This window comes from Vicia villosa, linkage group LG2 (assembly GCF_029867415.1).
Source record: "Vicia villosa cultivar HV-30 ecotype Madison, WI linkage group LG2, Vvil1.0, whole genome shotgun sequence".
NCBI lineage: Eukaryota > Viridiplantae > Streptophyta > Magnoliopsida > Fabales > Fabaceae > Vicia > Vicia villosa.
The window spans coordinates 143231457-143253090 of NC_081181.1; the positions used below are offsets into that span (position 1 = coordinate 143231457).

Below are 21634 nucleotides of genomic sequence, written 5' to 3' on the forward strand. Positions count from 1 at the left end.
AAAACCAAAAATACATCGTAAAATAAAAGAATATTAATATTTTAAATATGTCATTGATAAATTAATCGATCAATTAAATGTTATATATATTATATTATAAAATAATTAATATTTATTTTACTTTATTATATTAAATAGATATTTTGATTAAAATAATATATATTTTAATTAATACAATTAATTATATTATTAATACAATTAATTATACTATTGATTGTATTGATTCACCTTGATTTTTATTTTTTAATAATTATTAAATTTTTTCTGATATGAATCTCCGAAACATTTCAATTAATTATTAAATAGATATTTTGATTAAAATAATATATATTTTAATTAATACGATTAATTATACTATTGATTGTATTGATTCACCTTGATTTTTATTTTTTAATAATTATTAAATTTTTTCTGATATGCATCTCCGAAACATTTCAAGACCAAAAATTGAAATATTTCGATATGCATCTCCGAAGACAGCCCCTCTCCGCCAAAAAAAGGTGATTTCGAAAAAGAATAAATAATTTATTATTATTATTATTATTATTATAGTTTTTTATAATCAATGATTTTATAAAAAAAAAAAAGTATAAGGGGTATTCTAAACCACAACAAAACAAAAAAAGCTAACCCCTTGTCCTAAGACAATTCAAATGAGAGGTATATCATTCGTAAAACTTACAAAAAAGAGAGTAGAATTACTGTTCAAATCTATCCATTTCCACGACGTAAATTTAATGGACGATAAACAATCCTCAAAATTAAAAATTCTACCTTGAAAAAAAATAATGTTTCTCATCAGTCAAATATTCCAATTAGTAGTTAGCCAAATCACACATATTTTGTTTCTAATATTCTCTTTCTTCACTTGGTCATATTTCAACAGGAAAGCTTGATATGCCATCAAAATAAGAACCTGATTGATTTCCCATCCACTTGTTCACGGTCTCTCAAATTCTTCTCGACATCGTGTACAAACTAAAAAGATGAATATTGTCTTCACCTTCCTGGAAACAGAAAACACAGCATTTGTCTCTATCGCCAACTAAAATTCCTCTAATGAACAATTGATCTCTAGTTGGTAACTGATCAAGAATCATCCTTCAACCCAACAAATGAATGTTGGAAGGTACCTTTAACTTCCATAAATTTGAAAAGGTTGTTCTCATAACAACAGAAGTCTCTAGTAATCCTGTATCTAAAATAGCATAATAAGGTAGTGTTTGGCCCAACTTTTTATCTACTTTTCTTCTCCTTATAAGGAGATGGAGGGCCAAACACATTTTTTATAAAGCTCTTATGAAAAAAAGTAGCTTTTTTTTCAAAGCAAAAAATTAAATAAAATGAGCTTGTAAAAAAGGCGTTGAAACCAACTTTTTCAGAGCTTATAACATGTGGCCGCAGTTCGAATCCCAACGAAAGCATTTTCTTTATAAAAAATTGCGCTAGTGCAGTAAACGAAAATATTTCAATTTTTCTACGGTTCATAACTAGAGTTATGTTTTATTTTATTTTTTCTCCTTCTGTTTACAACATCATTTTTATATATACTAGTTTTGTCCAACTTTTTATTTGTTTTGTATATTATATCTTATTTTATTGTATAATAATTTTCAATAATAATACTATTAATTTCTTATACTATACACTATAAAATGTTAATACAACAATTAATCAATACGCAATATATATATATATATATATATATATATATATATATATATATATATATATATATATATATATATATATATATATATATATATATATATAACTTTAATGAAAAAATAAAATTAAAAGTAACTCTAAAGCTTAAAAAATAATCATAACCAAACAACTTTAACTTAATTTTAAAAGCTCTTATTTTTAACTTTAACTTTAAAGTAACTTTTAAAACTTAAAAAAGTCGAGCCAAACGAGCTCTAAGACTTAACCGTGAACCTCTCCTGATCATCAGCCAACCATCTAAATGCGTCTGCTACAAACTGCGAAGGTTTAATATCAATTAGCAAAAACCAAATTTCCCCCTCCTGCCAGTTAACTTCTGCAGATGAATTCTCTATGTTGATAATGGACTTTTATCTCCAGACCCTTTCATCCCAAAAATCGGCATCTGCCATGCATCCAAAAGGATCAACAGCCTACTCAAAATCTTTAGGGAATGTGCCTTTCAAAATAAACCGATCACTCGAAAAATAACAAGAAAAATTCATAAAATCTAATTCATCCCCCCCCCCCCCCCCCCCCGCGCGCTCGTTTAGATTGCACTATATAGTTACATGTTTATATATATGATGATCATGCCAAAAGTAAGTGTTTTGTCATTGCTCACTGTTTGACGATAGGATACTGATCCACTGTCGTGCACGAATCAAAAACGAGTATTTTTAAAAACTGTAGTTAACGGTAACGACAACTCGAGTATCGTATCGCAAGGATTCTTGTTTTGTTATTAACTAATAGAAATCGAATTGGGGGTTTATAGTTTTAGATTCGATTATGAAAAACGTAGTAAATAAGTGATTATTGAAATAAATTATTATAACAGGTTAATCTACATGTTCGACTTCCAACTTATCATTGGTCATTACAATTCCAATTCCCTAAGCGGTTCCAATTCCTATTCGATTGCAATATTGAAGAAACAAGCATCAACAATACTACACGAGTTATGTTCCTAATCACTGAATTAAGCAAACGGTTCACCGAATTAAGCAAACGGTTATAGATAGCGTGAATTAACGAAAAAGCTAAGTTAAACACGATTAAGGAAAGGAACATGCATAAATCGAAATTAATCTAATTTATTCTATAAGAACGAATTAAGAAAATTAAAATTATAGAACAAATTAGAAAGGAACTGAATTAAAGTGAAATTGATAAAAGTCTCGAAGTCTTGTGGAATTCGAATTCGGCAGATTGCCCCTTAGGATTAGTTCTCCATTGACCGATTCGTACAAAGCAAATTTTATCGTGAAAAGAAAAAGTAACCTACTGTAGTGGCTGCCAGCCCTTATAAAATAAAATAAGGTTTTCACTAAAAAAATCAGAACCGGGTCGAAAACATAACCCAAACCCAAAACAAATGACTCAAAACAAAAATATATCTAATGCTGAAACATCAAATGAAATTCTGGAAATTATGCACTCTGAATCTGCCTTTGACTCCAACATGAAAGTTGTAGCTCTTTCTCTTAGCTTTCCGGAGATTATTAGAACGCGTCGATCCAATTCCCGTAGCTCTAGTTATGATCATTTTAGAGCAGATTGCTAATGCTGGAAAAAAAAGTGCGAAAATCAAATAAGTGCAAAAATAAACTGATTTATAAAAACACATTAAAATAGAAAAATATCCAAGGTAAAGTATGGAAATGCATAAGTATAAATATAGAGGAATATGCATCAAAATGCACTGATCAGATACGATCTAAAGGGGATGAATAGATCGCAAATGAAATTTTATTATTTAAAAATTTGTTTTAAAAAAATTATTTAACTATGGCTCGTGGAAACAATTTTGGATCGACGATCGTCTATCCCGAACTGTTATCAAAAAGATTGGATATGCATTGAACCGTATAGAACGTATTCGATTGATGAGAAAAATAATCAATATGTTTTCAACAATAATGTTTGAATAAAACCACACAACGATAATCGAGTTCCAATGAAATATTAAACAAAAACTTAATTTGCAATTTGTCGAACACTTGGTGTGCAATTGATTCTATTCATATTTTTCTTTGATTTTGTTGATATGAAAAACCAATTATTATCTTATAGATAGAAATCAACTCAACAAAACATTTTGTAATATTTGACAAAGAAATTATCTCAATGTATAGATTGCACAATCAATTAATTCACAATTTGCAATGAAAGTAAGAGAGAGAGAGAGAGAGAGAGAGAGAGAGAGAGAGAGAGAGAGAGAGAGAGAGAGAGAGAGAGAGAGAGAGAGAGAGAGAGAGAGATAGTGAGTGAAAATTAACCTTTGCAAATGTAGTTTACAAGAGAAAAAGTATAAGTCCAACCTTCTAAAACCTATGTTTGATGTTGATCCTAGCTTCTTTTCTTCCCTTGATATTAAGCTCGATCAAGTAACCTAGTAATTCCAATTGATCCTCCGGTTACCTATACTCCTTCGACAAAACCCTTTTTTTTGAAGCTTTCACTCGGCTAAATCCAAATTGTGAAATATTGTGACCCAAGATTACCAAGATGATCCTCTGATTACTGCTACTCCTTCGGAAAAAACGTTTTTCTCCGAAGCTTGCACTCGAATGAATCCAAATTGCGCAATCTTGTCCCAAGTCTTTCAATTGATCCTCCGTTTATCGTTACTCCTCTGACATAACCTCTGTTCTTCAAAACTTTCACCCAGTTGAATCCAAATTGCAAAGACATGCGCAAAACCCCAAATCAATCCTTGATCTTGGAGGAAAACCCCAAATGGATTTATCTTGAAACCCCCAAAGAATCTTCAACCCAATTGATTACAACAAACCTAATTGGATCTTATCAAACTATCTCTTGATCACACAACAAAAATAATTATGTGTAGTTGTTCTATGTATGCAATGATATAGGATGAAGATGATGAAAATCTCTTTGTATATTTTTTATTCCAATTGCTTGGAAATGATGCATGAATGTGTGTGTGTGTGTATGTGTGTGTGTGTGTGTGTGTGTGTGTGTATATATATATATATGTGTGTGTGTGTGTGTGTGTGCGCGCGCGCGCGTGGTGCTAGAAAGAAATAATAGAAAAAATGAGACTTGTAAAATTACAAAATTGACCATTTTAAGTCAATGGAATCGACTCATAACCTCCTTACCTCCAAACCAACTTGTCTCAATCAAGACAAATATTCTCCCAATGAACCTAATGGATCTTTCTAGCTTCCTCACTTCCCCTCCAAAGAAAAGATTCAAAAAGAGATTCAATTTTAGTAATAAAACATTTTGGATCCTTGAACAAGGAAAGAAAGCAAATTGGGAAAGAATACATGACTAATTTGAGTAAGACAATCCTACCACCCATAGATAATTGACGATATTTCCACCCTGATAACCTTTTCTAATTATATCAATCATGGGCATCCAAAAATATAATTTGTGAGAGTTTCCTCCAATGGGGAGGCTGAGATAAGTAAAAGGTAAATCCACAATCTTATATTTAAGAACATATGTTGCTTCAACTAATCAGAACTAAGAAACATTAACATCCACTAAAAAGGCTTTTATGAAAATTGACTTTGCGTCCTGAAAACAACTCAAACAATCTTAAGGTTGCTTTGATTGTCCTTATGTTTGCCCAACTTTTCTTACCCAAGATCAAGGTATCATCTGTCAATTATAAATGTCATATTCTGATTTGATTGACTGCCTTAACCTGGTACCCTGAGTACAAGTCATTATTGACATAATCTTTCAACATTGATATAAGACCTTCGACACGAAAACTATAAGAAATAATAAAGGAGAAAGAGGGTCACCTTGTCTCAATCCTCTTCCCAACCTGAATTCTTTTATTGTATAATCGTTTACAAGAACTAAAGCTGAAGTTGAACTCAAGCACTCCTTAATCTGACATCTTCACTTATCAGGGAAGTGCATCCTAACCATAACTTCTTTCAAATAGCACCACTCTATGGAATCACAAGCCTTTTTGAAGTCTACCTTAAACATAATAAGATTTTTCTTAGTCTTTTTAGCATTACAACCACTTCATTAGCAATAAGAATACCTATAAAATTGGTCGACATTTCACAAAAGAATATTGCATATTTGAGATGAGATTATCAATTATCATCTTTAATCTATTTACAAAACCTTCACAAGAACTTTTTGCAAATACCCAGATAGAGAAATAGGGCGGTAATATGAAAGACTCTAAGGATTAGATCTTTTCGATATCAAAGTTATAAAAGTATTGTTTAATCCTTTCACAAGTTTACCATTTATGTGAAACTTGTGCAAGAATCTCATATAATCACCTTCAACAACTTCCCAAAACTCTTTAAAAAAAACCAAAATTGACACCATCGGCCCTGGGCTTTTATAACTAGTGCAATCCCACAATGTCTTTCTCACTTGATCTTCACCTAAAAAATTCACCAAAGTAGTAGCCTCAAGGAAGTTAAGGACAATAAAATGAAAGTTTCCCAGCAGAAACAAAGTGATTAGCACATTGACAGAATATTGAACTACAAACTCCTTCCAAATCCAGAGACATTGCATGCTTGCCACTGTTGTTTGATAAAAGTTGATTACTTGAAAAATCAGCTCAACATTTCAACATTTAAAACGGTCGTGATTCCTGATTGGCTACATCAACGCTTAGAATAATCGGACAATGATCAGAGACCCCTGGCGAATGCTTATTGAAAATTTTTACGTCTAGTGTTGCACCACTCAGTTGATAGTAGGAATCTATCCATCTAACCTCAACCAGGTGAACTGCCTCCCTACCAGCGGAAGATCAATTAACTTTGCATTATCAATGAAGAAATTAAAAAGCTATATATCTTCCAACCTTGCATAATCACTTATCCCTTTTATCTCATCTTGTGCGCGAATAATACAACTACCTAACTAATTCCAAAGGAATGACTTGCCTACATATCACATGCATGGAGCGTAGATATGATAGGAAGATTTTCCTATCAAGTCTATGAACTAGGGTTTTCTAACTAAAAGGGGAAGAACACTAAAAGTAAAGGAAATTAAAATAAAATATAACTTGATTTCATTGATGATTTTTCCCACCTCTCAATGAGTACATATATAGTAGTAAAGGATAGCAACTAAAAGCCCAATAACTAATTAAAGACCCAAATACTAATAGAATCCAATAACAATACTAATAACTATTAATATAAATTCTATAATACTCTCCTATCATTGCCGCGGGGTTCACTTGAACCTTGTCCTCAAGGTTCTAAAATCAATATGAGAGTAGAGATATCGTTCCTGGATCCCATTGCTTGAATAACAAATTATCACTGATTATTTGCAACACAAACTCCAGAATTTGAAAAATCAGTTTTCTCATGTAAGATGATTCCACTGCATCCAAAGTTGTCTCTATGGGACATAAAATCCGGCAAAATTTAGTCACTTTCCCAGCAGCTGCTATGCGTACTTCAGCCTCATTATCATGAAGCAATCCAACATAAGCAGGGACCAACTCCGATCCGGTGGGTTCCCGGCCTACAGCTTCATAGAACTCAAACAACTGAATTGCAACCATGTAACAGACACGCCACAATTTATCCTGAGAGGAATTAACCATAACTAGGAGTATATGTGCAACACAATCTTGTGGCTCCAACAATTTTCCAAGAGCAAAATTGTTAAAAATTGACATGATGTCAGCCTTAAAATGAGTATACTCAACAGTTGCAGCAAATTTTCCTAGACTTGTGGCATCAGATCTTCTAACCATAGGCATGTCATCCTGACATAACTGAGTGTATATTGATCTTAACCCTGTCTTTGTAGTTGCTGGTGCAGTAGGGTGAGCAATATGGGACAGAACACATGCAGAGACTTGGGCAGTAAACCATTCACCTGCTGCCAATCTCTTCACCAATGGTATAAAATATTCAACCATATCACTCTCCCTCATTTGAGATCCAATTTGACAAAGCGACTCAACAACTTTATCCCTCACACACGTCTCCTTAGCACTACAAAACGCCTCTAAAGGCGGTAACAACATACTAGTATATTTCACAAGTCTAAGCATTGAAACACCAACAGCCGGACACCGAGTACCATTAGCTGCTACAACTTCAATTTCTGATTCAACAACTTTTCCCTTATTGCCTGTTCTTCCCTCATCATATCTTTCAGCTCCTTTCAATATTCCAAAATTTACGCCGCCTCTTACTGCTAGCTCAATAACTGTATTGTAAATGCTCAGCAGTGGTGAATCAGGTGGTTTAAGTGGAATCGCAAAATCAGCAGCATCATGAAACACACCATGGTTGAAATGATGACGAGCAACATAGTAAGCACTGTCTACCATATCACGGTAAACCTTTCCTTCTTCAATATAGACAGAAAGTCCAAAATCAGTAGCCTTGAGCGCCGAACCCTCATCCTTACTAGACAACAATAAATTACCAGGCTTCAAATCGAGATGCAAAACACCCATAAAATGACAATTATGGACAACATTAACAATATCCCGAAAAATCCTCGCAGCAGCTCTCTCAAAATAATGCCCTTGAGCAATAATCCTATCAAACAACTCCCCACCAGCACAAAGCTCTATCACAAGATGCAGAGAGAATCTATCCTCATAAGCACCTTCAGACTCAACAATATTAGGTTGACCAGACAAATGCTGTAAAATATGAATCTCTCTCTTAATATCTTCCCTATCAAATTTACTAATATTGTCAAATTGGTTGACCACTATGTCAAAATATCCGGGATAAGATCCATACTTACATAAAAAAGTAGAAAAATCCACTTGAGCAAGTTTAGACAATCCAGGCAACAAAGAATCAGGTTTTGAAAGTTCTAACTCAATAAACTTCTCATGAGTTTGAAGATATATACTATTAACAGAACAAGATTGATTGAAAAAAACCATACCGAGTAACCCGAAGCTCTGACCAGCATCAAGAGTCCAAGGCCAATAAACATCCAAGATAACATAACTTGGTGGAGTTTTTGAGGTGGACAGTTTCTGGATAAGTTCAGAAAATGATTTTGATCTAACTCTCCAAAAGGTTTCTTTGTAGATCTCTAAGCTTTCTACTGCTGATAATCCTCCCTCATCATATCCATCTGAGATGCGTTCAACTTCGATTGAAGTAAGGTTTTTGGAGCTAATCGTTTTCCAAAGACTTGTGAGTATTAACTTAACATCAACAGCTCCTCCTTTATCAGCCTCTCTCAAGAACATGTGTTCGTCATTTTTACTTACATTTGAAAGAATATCAGAATTATTAATTGGACCAGGTCTAACAGTGTCGGCATTCAGGCCATAAGAAGACGGTTGAGCGGTGGAAAGCATTCCAAGATAATGCCCCGCATACATCTTCCACCTTGAAAACCTTATATTGGAAATATCACAGTACAAGTTGCCCTGTTTCAATTTAAGTTCTGATTTCTTAATCAACTCAGACACAATTCGTTTCTCTTCCTCTGGTGTAATCGGAAAACAACTCGCGTCGTTATAAATCTGTAAATCGGAATCGGAATCCAACTCCGAATGAGATTCCGAACCCGAAGCTTTCTCTTTGTTGACATCGCCTTCCTCGTCACTTCCTTGAAGGAAATCGTCAGCTAATTGCTCATCCCCGTCGGAAGATAAGTCTGAATCGGAACCAGAGTCGCTGCCGCCGTTGTCGAGTTTGAGGTGCTGTGGCGGTGCTTCTTCTTCGGATTCAGAGGAGGAATCGACTTTGACTGGAACGATTTGTACCTTTATTTCAGCTTTTTGAAGTTTGGTTGGCTTCGAGGAGTTGTTCTTAATTTCTGGTGCCATTGGAGATCGGAAGAGTGTGAAGGATTCGTGTGTGTTTCGGAATCCCCGATCTGGTGGTTTTGGAAGGGGATTTGGAGGAAGAGATGAAGGTGTTGGTGTGGATGCCGGAAATGGGAAGGTTGAAATTGTTTTGAGTGTGATGTTGCTCATTTTCGTTTTCTTCATCTTCCTTTTTTTGTGTTTTTGTTTGTCCTTCTTAACAGATAACCAACATAATTTCTTGTTCACTAGATATGATGGATTTGGAATGGCTGAAGGAGTTGAGTATAATGTTAAAGGTGGTGTATGATAAATGTATGATTGTGGGGAAATTGGAGGAGTGTTCCATAGAGATGAGTAATTAGAATGTGGTGAATATCCATGATTTGGATACAAACTTGGTGATGATGATCCATGAGGGTAGTAAGGTGTAAAGAGTTCCCATGGAAATGATGGAAAGGATGGTGTGGTAGGAGTGGTGTCTTGAGATTGTGGTTGGTGGCTATGGTAACTTGAATGTTCTTGAAAGGTAGAAGATGATTGTTGAGGTGAAGTAGAAATTATGTGTTGCTGATGTGGAATGTATGGAGTGTAAGAATGATAATATGGATAAGCCATGGAAGGAAGGGTTGAAGTTCAAGATGAAAGCACCAATTGATAGGAAGATTTTCCTATCAAGTCTATGAACTAGGGTTTTCTAACTAAAAGGGGAAGAACACTAAAAGTAAAGGAAATTAAAATAAAATATAACTTGATTTCATTGATGATTTTTCCCACCTCTCAATGAGTACATATATAGTAGTAAAGGATAGCAACTAAAAGCCCAATAACTAATTAAAGACCCAAATACTAATAGAATCCAATAACAATACTAATAACTATTAATATAAATTCTATAATACTCTCCTATCAAGATATTTGCCACACAACAACCTTCATCATTATGAATGAACCTCCCTATTGTTATAATTCCACAAGATTAAAGATCCACTTTCTCAAGTTTTATCTCTTGAATACACACAATATCTAGCTTCCTTTTCAATCCTAACTTCTTTCTTCTTAACTGCATCCCTAAGCCTCTAATATTGAAACTGATAATCTTCTACACCCTACATCAACACCTAGAACAATCAACTTTAAAACTTTTCATTCATCTTCCTCTGCAGGGCCGGTTATACACCTGTGCAGTCTGGTCCTCTGCACAGGGCCTCTAAAATTATAAGGGCCTCCATATTCTTATATACTCCGTTTATGTGTGTAACAAATTCAGTGAAAATTAATTTAAACAGAAGTAGATAATAAAGGTATCTAACAAATTCAACCCACAATCAAAAGCATGTACATGTTTCCTTTTCTGCTTTTTCTATAAATTATTTTTAAAGATTTTTAATTAGTAAGGCATTTATATAACTAATTCTTTTATAGATATGTATAGAAATTCTGAATTGTAATAAATTTTTCTCTAAAGATCAATTTAATATTTTAATTATTTTTTCTCATCAATTAATTAAGATATTACACCTTACTCAAACATAATATATTAATATTTTTAAATTTTAAATATTTAAAATGGATTGCACGATTTTACTAAAATATAATGGTGTTTCTAAGAAATATTGATCTTTTATATTTTATAATATTATATTTCTATTATTTTGCATAGTCTTTTTTATTTACAAATTCAAGTGTATAGTCTATATTATAATAGAATTTTTATTTTATTTTATAAGTCTATTTTTTAATTATTAGTTCCTTCTCTTTAATTTGTAATTTTATTTTTAATTAGTAATTATCTCTAATTTGTATTTATCAATTTATTTTTTTTGTTATATTTAATTTAATGGTTTAAATTTAACGTTGTTGTCTATTTGTTTCAAAATTTCAATGTTGTAGATTTTTTTGGTTTTAATTTTTTTTCTTCTTTCAATGTTGAATGTAATTAATGTTGACGTAGACAATTTTAAAATTTTTATATAAAGATTTTTTTTAAAATTTTAGAATAGGGCCTCGAAATTCTTTGGGACGTGCCCTGCTTCCTCTGATTGTCTTCATGTAATAACTTTATATCTGTTTTTTACAGTCAGAACTTTTTTAAATTTATATCAAATCCATTGTTAAAAACTTGCGCAAATTCTTAACTATTGATATATATTAACGTACTCTTTTTTTCTATTATTATTATTATTATTATTATTATTATTGAATTTTTTTTTTGGATTATTGTTTTTTTTTTTTGATAAGCAATGAGTTTTATTGATTCAGCACCAGTAGTGCAGTTCACATTACAAAATTACAAAAATATTACACAGTCAGCTCAAAGACTAATTCTAGTTATAGCATGGGAAAGCAATATAGCAGGTTTGCTAAGACATACATAATAGAGGATAATTATGCCACTCATAGAAAGAACAACCTAGCTTCGTCTTGCTTCCAATGGCCATCCACCACCAGGTGAACATCTTCACCTTGTGCACCATGCCTTCTAGATCTTCATTCCCATTCTCGAAAACTATTTCATTTCTGAGCTTCCAATAACACCAACATACTGCTGCCCAGATTGCCACTGCTCTCTTTACTGGGCAGTGTTGTTTCAAAGTCTCCACAAATTGTAGTAGATGATTCCCACAGTCCACATTCATATCCACATAAATTCCCAACCATTGATAAATCAAATTCCATACCTTTCTCGCTTTGATACAGTCCATGAAGAGGTGTTGGGTATCTTCTATAGTTGGGCACCCAAACACACACCTACAAGCATCATCATCTTCAATAATGTTTCTGTGCTTAAGTTGACTGCGAGTAGGAATCCTGTCTTTGAGCATTCTCCAAGCGAAAATCTTTACTTTCGATGGCATACTTGCTTTCCAAATGATATTGATAGCTGTCCTATTTTCCATTACCATACCATCACCATCCCTATCCTCTTGTAGTTTCCAGTAATAATCTTTAACCTTAAAACCTTCGTGACCACCCAAAGACCAAACATACTTGTCTCGGATTGCAGTGATTGGTTCAACTTCTTTTAGAATGATTAATAGTTCCTCCTTTTCTTGCTGCACTTGTGCATGATCCATGTGTTCCCTGATGTAAATATTCCACTGCCATTCCAGTTCTACTCTCTCCCCCATTGAATCCACACTACCCCCAGGATTTTGCACACATGAGAATAAAGTTGGGAAAGCTGACCTTAAAGTTTGATGTCCTATCCACCTGCTATGCCAGAAAGGTGTTTTAGTTCCATCCCCAATTTTAATGTACAGCATTTGAGCGAAACCGTAATCCTCCGTGTCATCGCCTATCTGCATCAAGTCTCTCCACCACACAGATTTGAGATTTCTGTTTGTTTTTTTAACCTTGAATAAAATTCTCTCGTGCAGCCACCCATATCTTTCTTCTAGGATTGGTTTCCAAATAGCATCTTCTTCACTAATAAATCTCCATAGCCATTTGGTTAGAAGTGCTCTGTTGAAAATCAATATATCCTTTATTCCTAGCCCTCCATCCTCCTTGGATTTATTGATTGTTTTCCAGCTTATCCAATCCACCCCTTTCCTCTCCATAGCATTATGCCATAGAAAATTTCGTTGGATTTTGATTATCTCCATGTTCACCTTCTTAGGAATTTTAAAAAAAGACAAGTGATAAATCGGTACATTGGTTAAGACAGAATTTATTAGGGTGACCCTACCACCAATGGACAGCAATCTGCCTATCCAAGTACTGAGCCTCGCTTTCAGCTTCAACAAGATCGGGTTCCAAAATTTTATTCTCCTTGGATTTTCACCTACAGTCAGACCAAGAAATTTAAAAGGAATTTCATCCAACTTACAAGTTAGAAATTGACTGGCAGCTTGCATAAAGTGGCGTTCAGTCCCAATTGCATAAAGTTTGCTCTTCCACATGTTTATCCGAAGTCCTGATACCATCTCAAATCCCCTCAAAATCACTTTCAACGCCCATAAATTGCTCCAGCTTCCTTCCCCTATTAAAATCGTGTCATCGGCAAATTGTAACAGGTCATAAGATGCTCCACCATTAAGTTCAAAACCTTTGAAACTTCCTCTTTGAACTGACTGTCGTACCAACCCTGCTAACCCCTCAGCCACGATCGCAAAGAGAAATGGCGATAGTGGATCTCCTTGCCTCAATCCACGGTTTGCTCTGAATTCTGTCGTTGGGCTTCCATTTACTAAAATAGACATATTACTTGTAAAGACAGTCGCATCCAGCCATTTCAACCACCTGTAGCCGAACCCCATTTTACGTAACATTTCTTTCAGAAATTCCCAGTCCACACAGTCATAGGCTTGCGCAAAATCCACCTTGAAAAGGATGCACGACTTGTTGTTTCTATTAGCATAGTCGATTAGTTCATTTGTTACCAACACTCCATCTAGTATCTGTCTCCCTGGTACAAAGGCTGTTTGGGATTTTGAAATCAGTTTTCCAATTACTTTGCTTAATCTGGCTGCAAGGAGTTTGGAGATAATTTTGTATATGCAGCCAATAAGACAGATGGGCCGAAAGTCAGATAAAACCTGTGGATTTTCCACCTTAGGAATGAGGGCTAGAAATGAGGCAGTGAAAGCACGGGGTAGATGCGCTTTCAGGTGGAAATCCTGAACACAACGAATTATATCTTCACCTATAATCCCCCAGCAGTTTTTGATAAATCCCATATTATATCCATCAGGCCCTGGGCTTTTATGGTTGTCACACTTGAAAATCACTTCTTGGATCTCTTCCCTGCTGAAAGTGTCCTCTAGTTCCTTACTCTCCTCGGCAGATAGTTTGTTGTAATCGCCTCCTGTTATCCTCGGTCTTGGCCCATTGGTTTTAGAAAATCTCTCTTCAAAGTATCTCCTTGCTTCCTCTTTTACTTCCCCAACCTTTTCAAGGCATCCTCGGGCAGATTGAATAGTAACAATAGAGTTCTTCCTTAACCTGTTTTTAACTGCAGAGTGAAAATATGTGGAATTGCTGTCACCTTCTCTTATCCACTTCAGTCTTGATTTTTGTTTAAGCATGCTCTCCTTTAGATTAATATTTCTCCAAATGTTCTCTTGCACCTGTTTTCTATATTCCATTACTTCCCTGCTCAGTTGACTTGCTGCTGCCAAGTTATCATCTTCTATTCCATTAAGCTCTTCTACCTCCTCTTCAATCTTCAAGTTTACATGACCAAAAACATTTAGATTCCACCACCTCAATCTTTCCTTCAGAATTTTGAATTTTTCTTTTAGTATGAATGCACTTGTTCTCACCACTGTTATCTTTTTCCATTCCTCCTCAACGAATTTCATGAATGTTTCATGTTCCCACCAGCAGTTAAAGACTTTGAATGGTTTGGGTCCCCAGTCCAAGTTACTTGTCTTGATCCATATAGGTCTATGGTCAGAAATGTCACGTTTACCAGTCATCTGCGCCACTGCCTTCCATTGAGTTATGATTCCTTCTGATAAGAGTATTCTATCAATTCTACTCCGGGCTTTCCCATTGGAATTTATCCAAGAAAATCTGTTACCAACAAGGGGCAAATCCACCACTTCCAAAAGTTCTATGAACTTAGAAAACTCCTCCATCTCCACCATACTAGTCTGATTCCTTCCTTGCCTTTCCTCTCTCGATTTGACAGAGTTGAAGTCTCCCCCAACAATCCACTCTCCCACCGGTAATTTGTGTTTCCAATCCAACAGAGCCTTCCACATGATTCTCTTTTCAGCTATGTTACATGATGAGTATACATTGATGAAGTAACAGTTTACACCCATCCACTCTGCATTAATTCCCAACAGGCCTTTTTCTTTGAAGCTAAAGATTGGATTGATAATGCCTTTTCTCCAAATAGTAAGAATACCACCAGATGCACCTTCTGAACCACTTGCCGACCAATCAAACTCCGAAACGCCCCAAAAGCTCTCCACCAAATGCTCCTCCATTTTCTTGATTTTTGTTTCCTGTATAAAGCACAAGTCTGTTTTTGCATCGATCAGAATTTGACGCACTCTTCTTCTCTTGGCTGAATTACCTCCCCCTCTTATGTTAAAGGTTCCAATATTCATTGGAAAGCTGTTGTGTTCTCCTTCCTTGCCTCAAACAGAACTCTCTCCCTTGCTTCGATGTCCCGCACAATTCCTTCAAAAACCTCATCATCTTCCTTGCCTTCAACTCCTAACTCCTTGATTGAACTCCATACTTTTGCCGGTAATCCTTCCGCAGCTCTCCAAATGCGCCTGTTGCCTTGATTTATACCCGAGTCGCCAACGGAATCATCTCCAATGCACTGACCTTGCGGTAGGGATGAAATCGAATTGCAAGAATTTACCCTTTCCGGTGAAGAAGGTGGAAATTTTGTTAAATTAGGGTTGGATTGGGAGTGAAGTAGTGCAGAAAAATAAGATGGGGCGAAAGGAATTTTCAGATTCTGATAGACTTCTTCTATTGGAATGATTCTTTTGGGCCTAAGAATGCTTGCAATACCAATGGGCCTCGATGGTGATCCAGAAATTGGATCTGAACCCACAAAGTCCATAACTTGGGTTTCAATGTTCACGTGACTTGGTCCCACACCCCAATTCTTGTCATGTTGGAGGAATGGTGTCTCCCAGGTTGTCACACCTTCCACGTCACGTTCATTAAATGCTCCCTTACCATCACCTTTTGTTTTTGACTTTTGTGATGCAGACAATTGCAAAGCCTTTTTCAAACATCCTTTTTTCTCAGACTCCCCAACTTCCCATGCATTACTCTTTTCTTGTATTGGCTGCCCATCAACGTCAGAACCATCTATGATATCCTTTTTGTGCTTTTTCAACAGGTCTACTTCATCTTCCTCGTTTCCCGTGACATACTCCTCTTCCCATTTTTCGTCATCCATCTCCGATGAGCTATCGGAATGTTCACTGTGTAGCTTATCATTAGTGATCACAATTCTTTTAGGTCCATGTAAATCTTCTACTAGCTTCACCCTATACACCTCATTATTGACCCCCACGTTAAAACACTCATTTAGCGTCATTGAGTATTTTGTTCGGATCAAGAATCTTGCCACATCTAGTTTTCCTAGTCCTCTTGTTTCCTCATCAGAACAAACATAAGTACCCACTGGTTTTGAAATGAATTCAAAGAAATCATCCTTCCACACATGGCATGGCAAACCATAACATCTCATCCACGTCAACCTTTCGTTGTCCACGTCCGCCGGTGACCACGGATGAATGTCTGAGAACCATTTCCTGATCATGACATCTGCATTCTGAATCATGCTCCTGATTTCACCCTCCTCCGTTTCTTCAAGTAGACAAAGGTTCGCTCCCATTGGTGTTGCTTTTATATTGAAACAACCTTCAGCATGAATCGCATCTTGTACGTTATAGGTTGATCCTGGTATCTCCACCACCCCAACAAACGCAGCCTCGAATCTTTTCATATGGCTCTCATTCACATTGAAGTTAAGGTGGGTGAAAATAGGTTTAGGTTCATGATGGTTCCACCCTAACTTCTTCGCATTCTGCATACCCGGCTTCCTGCTCAAGTTTACCTTAAGGACATTCGCATAACTTTCACCCATATTGGTATTCTTCAGCATCATCCTGTTTCTCATATCTCCCCTAAAGTTTCCTCCTCCACCTTGCACTGGCGCTTGAAACCCTCCTGCTTTCAACGGTACTTGTGCCCTACCTCTTTCACCAGTACCATTATCTTCCCCCCCTCTTTGGAATCTAGGTACATTAGCATGGATCTTTTTTCCTTTGATAAAAATGCTGTCCAACTTTATCTCAAGCATTCTTGCATCATCCACCTTACGATACCTTACGAAACCATATCTCTTACCTCTTTTGTCTCTTTTTGGTGGTATGACTACCTCAACTACCAACCCATAAGCTTTGAAAATATCAAACATTTCCTTTGCTCCTAAGTCATCTGGGAATTCAGAAAAATAGTAGCTAGCCACCTCTTCATCTTCCATGCTATTCTTCCCTCTCCTTGAGTCCCAACGTGTTTGTGGATGTATTCTAGGTTTCCATGTTTTTTTTGTCACTTCCTTCCATTCTCCTTTTTCTCTCAGCTCACCTTTTTCTGTTTCTCTCACTTCTTTCTCTCTCATATTTTTAGGTTTCACTCCACACAATATTAATTTTTTTGGATTATTGTTTGTATAGAGGCTCGTCAACCAAAGAAGTGTTTCCCTTTTCTGTGCTCTCCTCCTTTTCTTGCCCTTCTGCATTTTCTCTTTTGTCTTCTCTGTTCCATCACTTCAACATAAAAAGCCTATTTTTTTTCCAATATATTGCTTCCTACTTTTCTATGCTTTTATTCATTTCTGCTTTTTCCTTCATTCCCTTCACTTCTCACATTCTCTTTTCTTCATCACCTTTCAAATGAGGCTTCAATCTCATCATTTCATCACCATTTCTCTTTTCTTTCTCATAATTTCAAACTTCACCCAAAAGGAACTTGTCACGGAAGGTAACAACATAAACAATATTTATATCTTCCAAACAAATTCATTAACTAACATTCTCTTCTTTTCTTTGTTCTAACAGGTAGAAAGACTTTGAACCATAATGATTCTCACCAGGTAAATTTTATAACCGTTCTCGAAAGAGTTTATTATAAAGTCGAACTTTTATCACTGAACTGACACCGGATTGATTTATATATCGATTCTTGTAGACATTAGGCGATAAGAAGGCGATGATGAGGGCACGAATAGGTTCAAAACCACCAAGATGTGAGACAAGATGCAGATTCTGTGGACACTGTGAGGCCATTCAAGTTCCTACAAATCCTAAAACACTGAATGCAAACATCAAACCTTCAACTTTGTCTACAATTTCTTATGCCAGAAGAGAAGATAATTCAAACTACAAACCCATGAGTTGGAAATGCAAATGTGGCAACATTATTTTCAACCCTTGATTTCATTTGTTCCATAATGTAGTCCATCTGTATATGAATGAATATAGTATCGAATTATTGTAGCTCCTTCATGTGATATTGGCACTGATAACTAGACACTGAAGAGAACCAGTGGATGATATGATAATTGTTATGAACTGCATGGCTAAGCTTTTTCCAATGCCACTATAAAATTTTCTTTACTTTTTTTGCCAAAACCGTGCTATTGAAGTAAACTACTGTAGAGTTTTTTAATGAATGCAGAGAAGAAAACTCTAGTTTTGTGATTTGTATTCAAAGTGACATGACCATGAGGGGTCACATGATGTAACATAGTTTCCATTCTCATGCATATTTTGGTATAACAATAGTAAGAAAACAGATGCTGTTTTGAGTATAGCAAAATCTGCGGGGGAGTTTCACAGGACTTTGCTTTCTTTACTTTAGGAATTTGAAACGATGGATGAGAAATGAGTTCTTTATTATCACTTGGATTCTTTTCTCACATCAAATGAAGAGGAAAATAAAAGAAAATTTGTAATAAAGTAGGTAGATGATTGAATCTCTTGTTGTTTATTATGATGTTTAGACATGGTATGGTATAAATTAATTTTTATTCCCCGATTTTATGTTGGTTGGTAGATGATCAGTTCTTTTGAATGTATGATTAGAGATTTAATCTAGATACCTCTAGAGATTAGTGTATGATTATTGGCAGTGAAACATTTGAGTTCGCCACACAAAAAATTGATTAATGATAAGCTAATTTAATGATCGTTGATATGTTACAGGATATATCAATGATACGCGATGGTGAGTTTTACATTGTTTGAGTTTAGAAATTCGGACACGCCCTTAGTATTACTTCTAAACTATGAAATTTTCAAAAAAGTCCCTCTTTTACTATTTGAGTTTTAAAATTCAGATGCACCAAATATTATAAAATTGCTCAAATTCACCTTAAACGCACCCAGGACACATAGTCTAAACCAAATTTCAAAATTCAACCAGAGTAAGAATTTTGAAATCTTGATGCACCGAATATTATAAGAGAGCTCAAATTCACCCAAAACGCGCCCAATACAAAGTCAAGTTTTCAAATTCACCCAAAACGCGCCCAATACAAAGTCAAGTTTTGAAATCTTGCCGTACAATATATTGAGAGCTTAAGTTCATTCAACACGCGCACAATGCACAAACATTTTAAATTTTTAAAATCCAAACGCACCATATATTTTACGAGAACTCAAGTTCATTCGAAAGCACCCAAAACATTAAACCCTATTTGTCGATTGGATACATTCATATTTTGAAATCCAAACGGTACAAGAGGAGCATTTTCGAAAATTTAAAGGTTTGAGAGTAATATTAAGAGTGAGCAAGCAACGTCCAAAAATAATATCAAGGTCCATTATAGATCAAAATATTTTTGGGCCATACTCTAAATGTTATTTAATGAGTATCCATTAAAATAATCTCTTGGTATTTCATTAATTTGTGCAAGCATATTTTATATAAATATAAGCTACAACACCCTTTTGAAATATCCATTTTGTCATGGAGCATATTTGAAACAAACAAATGTGCATAGATTTGAGTATAACCATAAATTGAACTGATTAAATTCTACGACAGCTGTTGCATGATATTTGGACAGTTTTATAATGACAAAATCATTATAAACAGAAGGAACAAACAATTATCTCACACTCCAAAGAGAAAAGTTAACAGAAAGAACAGAACCTTTAGTTAAAAGCAAATGCATAGATCTAAACAATTTTGTATTGTCATTTTTAAGTTTAAAACCATAACTTGTGATAGAAAAGTAGGTACCAAGGGATGAAGAATATACAACATAGTAGCTAGCAGTCCCGTGAGGTGTGAAGCAAGGAACTCCACGAACACAAGATCTTGAACTAGATATGATAAAAGAGAATGTTGGTACAAGAGTCAAGAAAATAGACAGAACTGAAAAGCTTTATTGTTAGGGACCACTGGAAGAAAAGGAATGGTGATTCCAGTTCCCGTAAACTTTTTGTGTGCTGTAAGTATCAGTTACATGGTTTTGAAATTGCCCTATCCCTGTGGCGTAAGTGTACTGCACTGAACTATACAGGACTCATACTCTAGTTCCTATCTGATGCTGATGGCAATGAAGCTCTGAAGCTCCACTAACTCATAAAGTAAATGGTTTAATAACATATTTGTGTGTGCACGTTTTCATCGCCAAGTAGCAACAGTATGTTTATATTTGGATGGATGGTGAGTTCTGTGCAAAAGTATGGTGACACCGTGATTTCGTTGAAGCTCAAACGTGTAACATTTTTCAAATTCAAACACATAATATATCTTTCTTGATCTGACATTATTCTCATTCTGCAATATTAGACACACGCGCACTTGGGCCCATGATCACCCAAATAACCCATTTTCCTGCAACACACTTGAGCCCGCGATCACCCAATTAACCCCCCTTTGCCAAACACGACGCCGGCTTTTATATTTTGTTTACTTTGCCAAATTCGCTATTATTCAAGACTGGGTCTAGCCCCATCCGAACTGAACCTCTACGCCTAAGGTCCAAATCTGAATATAGAATCTTCTGGAAGATCAAGGGGGCCATAAGATTTCAATCAACCACTGATCTGTACACAACGAGATCCATGTGTCTGATAACACCATCAATGGAGTTTCCTTCCATTTCACCTCAGTGGCTCCAGCACGGTAGCAACACAGGTCAAAAAGTTTGTAGGGACACTAACCCACCAAAGACTTTGACTAGACGTCCTTCACAGCGTTGCATCCCTTCCAGCCCGGGTCGAGATCAACCAGGAATCAATTATGAATTTTATTGTAAACATTTGCAAAAGTCTAACTCAATGAATCAAAGCTTTGACTGGAGCTCTTGTAGATAGCTATAATTTACTATCTCAAGTTTTTTTATTGTTTATTTTATTTACATCTTGAAATTCTTCTTATAAGTTTTAGCAGAACTTTGCTCGGGCCAGACAGTGATATCTCATTTTACATCTATTTTTTCTACTTCTATTATTATAACTCTGAAGGATCAACTTGTGTTGCCGATAATTCTCCTACATTCTTCCTTCTATTTCTTAGGTCCAAGTTTACCCTAGATATCATCAAACCCTGTTTACATTTTCTTTTGATTTTGTATGGTTTCAGTTCTGAGTTTGGAGCTAAACAGAATGTCACAATACCAATAGCACTACACTGTAAAAAGGGCAA

At 35.3% G+C, this 21634-nt stretch overlaps 1 protein-coding gene across 1 annotated transcript; it reads left to right on the plus strand.

The window, feature by feature from the left end:
- The first annotated feature begins 17696 nt into the window (after positions 1 to 17696).
- Positions 17697 to 18567, plus strand: LOC131652299 (EPIDERMAL PATTERNING FACTOR-like protein 2). Its single transcript, XM_058922124.1, has 3 exons — positions 17697 to 17956; positions 18034 to 18068; positions 18164 to 18567. Exons 1-3 carry the CDS (start codon positions 17869 to 17871, stop codon positions 18407 to 18409), a joined length of 369 nt encoding a protein of 122 aa, XP_058778107.1. The 5' UTR covers positions 17697 to 17868; the 3' UTR covers positions 18410 to 18567.
- Positions 18568 to 21634: the final 3067 nt, after the last annotated feature.